The following is an 11,358-nucleotide window of genomic DNA, read 5'->3' as shown; positions in this document are numbered from 1 at the left end:
TTGGGGGAATAAAGGAGCCTGTGTGTGCTGACCAGGAACACATTAGATAGAATACTGAACCTTAAGTAAGAAAGACCTCAATTCAAATATGGCCTCATACATTAATAATCTCTATTTATTAAACTTTCTTCATCTATAAAAGGGGGTGATGATACCTACACTCCAGAATAGTTGCAAGTATAAAAAATCATAACATATGTAATGTGCTTTCCAATCCTAAAAATGCTACATAAATGCTAATTAGTAGTAGTAATATCATTATTATTATTATATTACTATTATTATAGGGGACTACAATAACCTGATGTATTCCATGCATTTTTATGTAATTAGACATATAACTTCAAAATTCATAAAACTATTCTAACTGGATTAGTACTATTAAACTTCAGATAGACCCTCAATGATATGAAGTATTATTTTATTTATTTCTGATTGACTTCCCATTACATATTTCAAAGTACATAACATTTGAATTTTTTTCATTAGAGCCCCAATTCCCCCAATACCCACTCTCTTTTACCAACTCAAAGACTCAGAGATCTAGTATAAAAAGAACCAGTAGTCATATAATCTAACCTTCTCATTTTATAGACAAGACAACTGAGGTCCAGAGTGGCTAATGGACTCACTCAAGTGAGAAAAAAAATTAATATTATTAAAAACTAATTGTGGGAATTGAATAAACTACACTGACTCCAACTTGTGGTTCAGTTCTAGAGCTAATTCAGTTCCTTCCCTATTCAATTATATGTCTAATCCAACTTCTGTCCTCTGGAGGGAAAAAACAAAACAAAAAAACAAAAAAAAACTTTATTCAATTGTGAGAAGTGGCAGAAAATCTTATTGGATTATTTTAACCTAGCTCTGTGACTGGGAAACTGGATCACCTCTACCTGTTGCTTAGAGACCCTTAACTAAATAACTACATGAAAGTCCTATAGCAAAAAGCCTTAATAAAATCCAAGGATGATCAGAAACCCATGAGATCTAAAAATTGCTGCAAGGAGTTTTTTTACAAATGTGTATCTCAATAAATCCATATGTCTTATCAAAAAACTGACCAATGTGGATTAATTAGTTATTGTTTCCATGTTCCCTTGATTGTTTACACATACTTGGGGAATTTAAGAATTGCAGCTGTTCATTTTGCCCCTCCCAAATTGAAAAGTATGTGTGTGTGTGTTATATAATTTTATTGATTATTTGGTTGTTTTAAATATAAAAAAGCCTATCTTTCCCTGCAGCCAGGATCCAGGCCTAAGGTGAAGATGGCAAATCCCATTTTGTTAGGTAATTGGCACAGATTGAATGATAAAACCATATGCTTGGAAAATCAAAACTTTATTTTCTTCAGTCTTTAGTTTCATCTTTAGTTCATACATATAGTAAATATCAAAGGTGATATTTCAATGTTCTGACTTCAGAGCCAATATTCTTTCCATTGTACTTTTCCTATTTTTACTTACTTTTCCTACTTTATCAATATCACATTTTCTAGTCTTTGTTGTCTCATCTTCCCTTCTTCATTAGTCATAATTATTATTGATTTTGATTGATCTTCTTTTCTATATTCCTGTTTAAAATAAAAGTTTCATTTATGCTTTGTAATAACATGTGGTCACAACCTAATAAATCTGTACCTAATAGAAACATCTTTTCTAACAAAGAAAGATTGCTAAACCAAAGTTCATTTTAGATTACATATTTGTGGTCAATTAGTCAAATACAATTTTAGTGCTTATTACAGGGGAGGCACTGTGCTAAGTGCTTCAAAGAAAGACAGATAGTTTCTTCTCCCAAACAGTTCATATTCTAAAGGAAGAGAGAAAATGAAAACACCTATGTATAAAATATATATATGTTTAAGTATCTGTGTATATAGTTACAAATATATGAAAATTGAAGGTAATCAAGAGAAGGAAAGTATTAGCACTGAAGGAGATCAGGTAAAGATTCTTATTGACCAGTAGTAGGAAACCTTTTTTTCTGCCATGGCCATTTGGATATTTATATCATTCATGAGCCATACAACATCATCAACTTATAGAACTCAATCAGTGGGAGGTGGTTGTGCCCAGCTTTCAGCTTTTCATCACTTGCAATTGCCTTAGCAAATGAATTGATAGGCCTTTTACTGCCCTTGGGATAGACCCTTACTATAGAAACTTTCTCAACATTCATTGAAGTTTAAAGGAAACCAGGAAAGCTAAAAAAGAGATAAGGAGGGAGAGATTCCCAGATATGGGAGAAATTGTAAACATAACCAGTCAGGAGCTGCATGCTGTGGTAAAACAACAACAAAGAGGCATTATCACTGGATCAAAGAGAATTGGGGTGGGATAAGGTGTAAAAAGATAAAAAATGTTGGAAAGGGATGGATTATGGAGAGATTTTTAAAGAGCAAAATTGGAGGAAATAGAGATCCTTGGAGTTCATTAAATGGGGGAGAGGGTTGACAAGGTGATTTGCATTTTAGGGAGACCAATTTGCAACTGAGGAGAAGATGAATTAAAGCATGGAAATCAATGAGTGGTTATTACAATAGTTCAGTCATGAAATGATGTGAACCTGCACCAGAGTGGTAACAGTTATACTGGAGAAGAGAAATATATAAGAAATATAAAGACATTAGGAGCAATGGGATTGGACAACTGATTGAACAAAAAGAAAATTTTTGATAGAAAGTGAATAGTTAAGGATCACATCTAGGTTGTAAGCCTACATGGTGTTGCATCACCAAAAAAATAGAGAAATTTGGAAGAGGGGAAGATTTGGAAAGAAAATATTAATTCAGATTTGGACATGTTCTGTTTAAGCTGTCCACAAGATATTCTTTTTTGTGATGTCAATAGACAGTAGAAGATGTAATAACAGTAATCATCTGCATAGAAATGACAATTGAATCCATGAGAGTTGAGATTGCCAAGTAAAATAAAATACAGAAGAAAGAACATCTAGAACAGAGTCTTAAGAGAAAGCCATGATACACAGGAATGATTTGGATGAATATTCAACAAATGAGACTGAGAAAGAACAGTCAGAAAGGTGGGAAGAAATCAAAGGAGAATCATATCACACACAAGCATACACACACACACACACACACACAAATACACACATATATACAAACCAAATAGGAAAAAATATGAATATGAAAGAGAAGAGTATGGAGTCTCAGCATCTTTTGATGCTACAGCAAAGTCAAGAAGAGTGAGGCTTGGGAAAAGACATTAGACTTGATTATTAGACCATTGGTAACTCTGGAGAAAATAATTTCAGCTGAATGATAGTTCTGAAGCTATACTACAGAGAGTTTAGAAGAGAGTGAGAGGAAAGAAAGTGGAGGCATTGTAATCCAATTTCTGTCCCTACTCCTTTACAAAAATCACCCTCTAGTGCTAAATTTATTGTGCTTATTAGTAGAAATATAAATAAAATAAATATTGGGAAATGGGTTAAATTTACAGTTTAGATTGTGAAACTGATATGAATATATTTCAATTATTCATTCCAATTACTTTGATGTGCGCTCTCTCCTAAATATTGCAGGTGGCACAGTTAAAATGGACAAGAAGAATTACACAGCTGTGACTGAGTTCTTCCTAGTTGGGCTTTCTCATTACCCAGGTCTCCAGATGTTTCTTTATGCCATCTGCCTGGTGATGTACTTGGTGATTTTGTTGGGAAACAGCATGCTTATCATTATCAGCATCCTGGATCCCCGCCTTCACACACCTATGTACTTTTTCCTTGGAAACCTCTCCTTCTTGGATATCTGTTACACATCCTCCTCTATCCCTCAAATGCTGGTGACTATTATGTCAGAGAGGAAATCCATTTCTTTTATTGGTTGTGCACTACAGATGATACTTTCTCTTGGATTGGGGTGTACAGAATGCATTCTCTTAGCAGTAATGGCTTTTGACCGATATATTGCCATCTGTAATCCCTTGAGATATACCATAATAATGAGTAATGGACTTTGTATTCAGATGGCAGCTTGGACCTGGATAATAGGGTGTTTAAACACTCTGCTACCCTCTGTGCTTGCCCTGATAAAACCTTTCTGTGGAAATACCATTGATCACCTTACCTGTGAAATCTTGGCTCTGCTCAAGCTTATCTGTGGAGACATCTCCATTAATGTGTTACTCCTAACATTTGGCAGTATTCTCTACTTACTCACTCCTCTGCTACTCATTTTCTTTTCTTATGTATTCATCCTCTCCACTATCCTGAGGATCAACTCTAGTGAGGGGAGGAAGAAAGCCTTTTCCACCTGTTCAGCCCATCTGACTGTAGTGATCTTATTCTATGGTTCAGCTCTTTTCATGTATATAAAGCCCAAATCTAAGGACACAAAGGTTTTTGATGAAATTTTTGGATTGTCCTATGGGGTCATCACCCCAATGTTGAATCCCATTATCTACAGTCTGAGAAACAAAGAAGTAAAAGATGCTGTGGAAAAATTCCTATTGAAAAACCTTTACTTAAAGTGAATGTGACATACTTTAAGGCTCACAATAGATTGGTTTTGTGTCTTGGACGTTGTTCTTTGAATTACAATATTGCCATTCAAAACAATGTGGTTGCAAATTTTAATATGTGATCCTCCTCCTTTCCACACAAGGTAAGCTTGTACCTCATTTGAAGCACAGTTCCATTTTATAGTCTATTGCCATGGGTCATCTACAATTTTGCCTCTTTGACTCATGAAGTTTTAGAAACTTTTACTAAAATAAATCTCTCTCTCTTTCTCTCTCTCTCTCTCTCTCTCTCTCTCTCTCTCTCTCTCACACACACACACACACACACACACACATACACTAATGGTGCTCATATACTGACAATTAGCAAAATGATATTTCCAGTTGACCAGTTTCAGATTTAGAAGAATCAACCAAATTTTTCATTAAAATACATAACTTTTTAGAAAATATTATAGAATATATTTATGTATTCATGAATATAGCCAAGAAATTTCTGAAGGATTTATACTAGATTGTATAAAATTATATAAAAGATAAAGTAATGTTAATTAAATGGTTTCTGATTTTGAGAAGTTGCAATATTATAGGTATTGAAGAATCACTGCATCTCAGATTTGGAAGGAATCTCAAAGGTCTTCTGGTACAATTTATACCTAGTAAAAGTTCCAATCTCATCCAATATCCAATATCATATCCAGTGTCCAAATTTCATGCAATAAATTCATCATCTTAAGGCAATTATTCCCATTTTGGTCTCTCCAATTGTAAGAGAATCTTTCTTTACATCAAGCCTGTGAAAACCCCTAAAATTTATTGATTTTGTGCCTAGTTTTATGTACCTGACATATGGTAAGTACTTAGAAGCTGGGAAGAAACAGAACAAATCCAATTCTTCATGCACAGGATAGTTTTTCAAATACTTGAAGACAAATGACATGTTACCTGTAGATCTTCTTAGCTTAAAATTAATTCAAGTATGGCATAAATTTCAAGTACTTCATCTTAGTCTCTTTTCCATTTAAACTTTATAGTTTATTTCCTTTCAAAAATTAGTTGTTACAACTTAATATTACAGAGATTGAATGAATAGTAAAATCTTCATGACTTATTTAGTTACTGCATTCCATTAAAAATGTTTGGGGTCCAATATAATCTATAGACCTTTGGGAATGAATTACTATCTAGTGATAAAATGGGATTATTGGGTACTTGTAAGGAAAAATTTGGAGTAGACACTGTGTGTGAAATAAAATTCCATAAATTACTTTAAAAATTCAAATTCTCTTCAGGACAATAACTTTCTTTATCCCATAAACTATTCTCAGTATTTTGTATTTAAACTTTATATATTTATTGTAAATACATTTTGAAGGTAAATTCCTACCCTATAGAATGTAGGTTCCTTGAAATTAGAGAAGTTTTTTTTCCCTTTTTTTCTCTTTGTCCCCTATGACTAGCATATACATATTCCTTAGTAGCATTTGATAAATGTATGGCATTAATAATTTGGAAATGAATCTAGTAGGAAATATTAATAGAGAGAAGAGGAAATTATTATCCTTGAATATTTGACTTTTATTAAGGATCACAAATGAGAGACAATTTGACACATCTTCAATTTCAATGACTTTTGAATGCAACCAACGTAAAATAAATCAATAAAAAATACAGCATTTCATCTGATAACTCAATTTAATTAATGTTATGAAATTGATGACAAGTTTTTGTTTCATGAAATATATTTATTTGTTTATATTATATTTTGTTTTGTGTTTTGGGCTATATCTTGATAAATTGTTATTATTTTTGAACAGGTTATGAAACTATTATCTTGGTTGAAAAAAGGATTTTCTTTGGGGGTAAAGCAATTAGGGTTACATAACTTGTCCAGGATCATACAGCTAGTAAGTGTTAAGTGAAAAAAAGATTTGGATACTATTATTCAGTACTGTCTACACACACACATATGTGTGTGAATATACACACAGACATACATATATGTCTGTGTGTGTGTATATAAATCTGAGAGCCCACTGAATTCACCACTTCCACTTAAAAGGAATAATTTTCATTATGTGAAAACTCCTTCACTGAACAAGACATTAATGACTTGGAGACCTCTACTGAATCAATCAATCAAAAACAACTTAAAAGGTAAGGTAAAACAGGAAATATATTACATTTATTTGATGAAATTCAGCCATAACTTTAAAATCTGGATAAAGCCAGCAAGCTTGTTTAGAATTTGAGATTTGAATATCTGGAAGTTTGTGGTAAGATATATGTTACAGCTTTTACTTGAGAAGAAATCACTTAGGAAAGAAAATCTGTGCATTGACTTTGGTCTTAGTTTCTCTCTCTTTTCTACTTCTATCCTTTGCTCAAAGGAGGATCTTGTAAATTTCAGAGTGCTAGGATACAGGATTATTTTTTGGTTTCCTAGTGTTCCCATAATAGCAGTGATTTGTGGTGTCATCTGCATTGGAAACCAAGGACAAATTAGACCAAAATTAGAAAAGACAACTTTAAGATTCTACAAAGAGTCCTGTAGAAAAACTTTGCCTAATGGGAATCATGCCTATGGGAATTTCAAGAGTACCTCACAAATCAAGGGAAAGGGCTTCAACTAAGATCTATAAGTTATCCTTTTCTTATTACATGTGTTCACTAAGTTAGAGTCCAGTTTCCCCTAGATTCTGTAATTATTTGTGGGAAAGGATGTTAAAGTCTGGATTGGGGGTAGAATAAGCAGGGAACATATTTCTTATTGATGATATCAGATCATTATCATAGAGGAAAGTAGACTTTAAGGTCTTATTCACCAAACTGTTTTAAAAACCAACCTTAGCCCCCTCAGAGATATCTCCAGGAATCTGAGAGCAAAAGCAGTTAGCTATCTTCTCTGGAACTAATTTGCCATTATGAATGGGATAGTAGCTTCAGAGCCTCAACACACAACACATAATATTTGGAATTTAACCTTCTCTGAGAGACTATATAATGAATAGTTTATTTACTAAATCAATATTTCAAATTGATTCAGAATAATACACATTTTTCTGCTTACCAATATTTTTTAAAATTTTGGTGCTAAAACTGTATTTTAGTGTCTACCAAAATAAAGAGGAGTAGTGACAACCTTGTTCCTAGAAACTACGCTTCTCTAAAGACAGCTCCAAATATTATTGGTGTTGGGATTTTTCTTTTTACACATTACAACACTGACTGTTGTTAATCTTATAGTTTGTTTTAAAAAAAATCCAAAATTTAAAGAAAAAATTTTGAATTTTTTAAAAAAAGATCTTTTTGGGTCTTGATTATGGATCTTGAGTATCTGCTGGATCTTGGATTTAGATATTTAGATAATCCTTTACCCAAATTGTTCATAATGTCAAATTATACAATATAAAATATATCTCTTATCACATTCTAATGAAACTAATAATAATTTTTCTTTGATTTTGGCTATTTGACATGCTCTAAATCCATCTAATTATATAATCATCTATTCCATGTCCCATCATTTTCTTTATACTATTTACTTTATCAAGTACTTTGTTAATATATGAGTAAAATATTTTCACATTCCCTTAATAAAAAATAATTATACGCATAAACATTCCAACTTTTTGTCTCTTTCTTAGAGGACAGTGCTCCAAAATGAAAAGAATAACTCAGATGTTGACTGCCCAGGAAAGAACAGAGAAGGATAATGACTATATTATTCCTAAAAACTATCCATTTCATTTTTTTATTTTATTAAAGCTTTTTATTTACAAAACCTATGCATGGGTGTAAAGGTCCTGTTGTCTCTCAATTGTAATCCTTCTCTGGGAGAAGATGTCTTTTCTGTAAAATCTTTTCCTCTGTGAGCAGGTTTCTTGGGAAGCTTTTGGAGCCTCCATCCAGAGCAAAGGTAGAATCTTAAATCCTCTTCTGAATCCTGGCTCTGAATCTCCTCCAGCTCTTGTCCTTCTCCAATACACACTCTCTTCTTCCAGACTGCCGTCTCAACTCTGTCCCAGACTAGACTCACTCCTTGCCCTACTGCCCTCCTCTTTATCCTAGCAGAGAACGGGCTAGTGAGAACTCAGGGGCCTGTGGGAAACACTTCAACCAATGAACTTGCTCCCTCTAAAGGTGCAAACTCCTTTTAAACATGCAAACTCTCCCTCAGAAGTCCAAAGGTATAAACTCCCTTCAAAGGCCTGAACCAAAGATGTGAATTCTGAGCCATTGAATTGTCCAGACAATCTGAGTTATCACCTTGTAATCCTAACATCTACCCCTTTTTTTATTTAGAACATATGGTGGTCATGGCCTTGAAACATAAATCCATCAATATGGGAGGTATTACACATAATTACATAAATTACATACATACATAGTAACATAACACATGCTAGAAGTGATGTAACAAATAACATGATCAAATAATACACATTTTTGTACATGTCCCTAAGTCCATTGTCCATTAGTTCATGTGCCAGAAATCCAATAATTCATGCAAAAGTAAAGTCCTACAATAGTCTTCATCAATAATTTTTCATCTCAAGGAATCCAATGATCTCTGCTGGTTTTCAAGTGCTTTAACAGTCTTCTTATCTTGTGTTAGGGAATCTTTAACAGTCTCCTTATCAGCCATGCTCTTTCAGGGTCAGATGTTTCTTAGATCTTCTCCTCTGTTTTGAGGCTTTTCTCTTTTTCTGTCTCTCTGATGGACAAGGCGAATACAACTCGTTGGCACCCATCTGATTCCTTCTCCATCTGAAGAAGTACAAGCAAACCCTCTCCCCCAAGCAGTTAACCTATCTGGTCCCTTCTATTCACCACTTTCTGGGTCTCTCCACATCACCTGGCGATTATCTAAGGACAATGGAGCTGCTTGCACTGGACACTGCCCTTCTGGTGGGTTATAAAACCTGTCTGCTGGAGCCAGCGCATCTTTGTCAAAAATTAGAAAATTACCCCCAACCAAAAATTAAACTCGAAATACAAAAATTAAAAGGAGAAATCAATAAAATTGAAAGTAAAAAAACTATTGAATTAATAAATAAAACCAAGAGTTGGTTTTATGAAAAAGCCAATAAAATAGATAAACCTTTGGTAAATTTGATCAAAAAAAAGAAAGAGGAAAATCAAATTGATAGTCTTACAAATGAAAAGGGGGATCTTTCCACCAATGAAGAGGAAATTAGAGAAATAATAATGAGTTACTTTGCCCAACTTTATGCCAATAAATTTGATAACTTAAGTGAAATGGATGACTTTCTCCAAAAATATAGGCTCCCTAGATTAACAGAGGAGGAGATAAATTGCTTAAATAGTCCCATTTCAGAAAAAGAAATAGAACAAGCTATTAATCAACTCCCCAGGAAAAAATCCCCAGGGCCAGATGGATTCACATGTGAATTCTACCAAACATTTAAAGAACAATTAGCCCCAATGTTATATAAATTATTTGAAAAAATAGGGGATGAAGGAGTCCTACCAAACTCCTTTTATGACACAGACATGGTACTGATACCTAAACCTGGTAGATCGAAAACTGAGAAAGAAAATTATAGACCAATCTCCTTAATGAATATTGATGCTAAAATCTTAAATAAGATATTAGCAAAAAGACTTCAGAAAATCATCTCCAAGATAATACACTATGATCAAGTAGGATTTATTCCAGGAATGCAGGGCTGGTTTAATATTAGGAAAACTATTAATATAATTGACCATATTAATAATCAAATTAATAAGAACCATATGATCATCTCAATAGATGCAGAAAAAGCATTTGACAAAATCCAACATCCATTCCTACTAAAAACTCTTGAGAGTATAGGAATAAATGGATTATTCCTTAGAATAATCAGGAGTATATATTTAAGACCGTCAGTAAGCATAATATGCAATAGAAATAAACTGCAACCTTTCCCAGTAAGATCAGGAGTGAAATAAGGTTGCCCACTATCACCATTACTATTCAATATAGTACTAGAAACGCTAGCCTCGGCAATAAGAGCCGAGAAAGAGATTCAAGGAATTAGAGTAGGAAATGAGGAAATTAAACTATCACTTTTTGCAGATGACATGATGGTATACTTAGAGAACCCCAAAGACTCTGCTAAAAAGCTACTAGAAATAATTCAAAATTTCAGCAAAGTGGCAGGATACAAAATAAATCCACATAAATCCTCGGCATTTTTATATATCACTAACAAAATGCAACAGCAAGAGATACAAAGAGAAATTCCATTCCAAACAAATGTTGATAGTATAAAATATTTGGGAATCCATCTACCAAAGAAAAGTCAGGAATTATATGAGAAAAATTACAAAACACTTGCCACAAAAATAAAATCAGATTTAAATAATTGGAAAGACATTCAGTGCTCTTGGATAGGCCGAGCGAATATAATAAAGATGACAATACTCCCCAAACTAATCTATTTATTTAGTGCTATACCAATCAGACTCCCAAGAAACTATTTTAATGACCTAGAAAAAATAACAACAAAATTCATATGGAAGAATAAAAGGTCAAGAATTGCAAGGGAACTAATGAAAAAAAACTCAGAGGAAGGTGGTCTAAGTGTACCTGATCTAAAGCTATATTATATAGCAGCAGTCACCAAAACCATTTGGTATTGGCTAAGAAATAGACCGGTAGATCAGTGGAACAGATTAGATACAAAGGACAAAAAAGGGTACATCTATAGCAATCTAATCTTTGACAAACCCAAAGATTCCAACATTAGGGATAAAAATTCATTATTCGGAAAAAACTGTTGGGAAAACTGGAAATTAGTATGGCAGAAATTAGATATGGATCCACACTTAACACCATATACCAAGATAAGATCAAAATGGG

At 33.3% G+C, this 11,358-nt stretch overlaps 1 protein-coding gene across 1 annotated transcript; it reads left to right on the top strand.

Moving 5' to 3' along the window:
* The first annotated feature begins 3,566 nt into the window (after nucleotides 1-3,566).
* On the top strand, nucleotides 3,567-4,502 carry LOC141554661 (olfactory receptor 13D1-like). The gene has a single exon (XM_074286788.1). It carries the CDS (start codon nucleotides 3,567-3,569, stop codon nucleotides 4,500-4,502), a length of 936 nt encoding a protein of 311 aa, XP_074142889.1.
* Nucleotides 4,503-11,358: the final 6,856 nt, after the last annotated feature.

This window comes from Sminthopsis crassicaudata, chromosome 1 (assembly GCF_048593235.1).
Source record: "Sminthopsis crassicaudata isolate SCR6 chromosome 1, ASM4859323v1, whole genome shotgun sequence".
Taxonomy (NCBI): domain Eukaryota; kingdom Metazoa; phylum Chordata; class Mammalia; order Dasyuromorphia; family Dasyuridae; genus Sminthopsis; species Sminthopsis crassicaudata.
The sequence above is the reverse complement of the archived record's forward strand: the minus strand, read 5'-3'. Positions and strand labels throughout refer to the sequence as shown.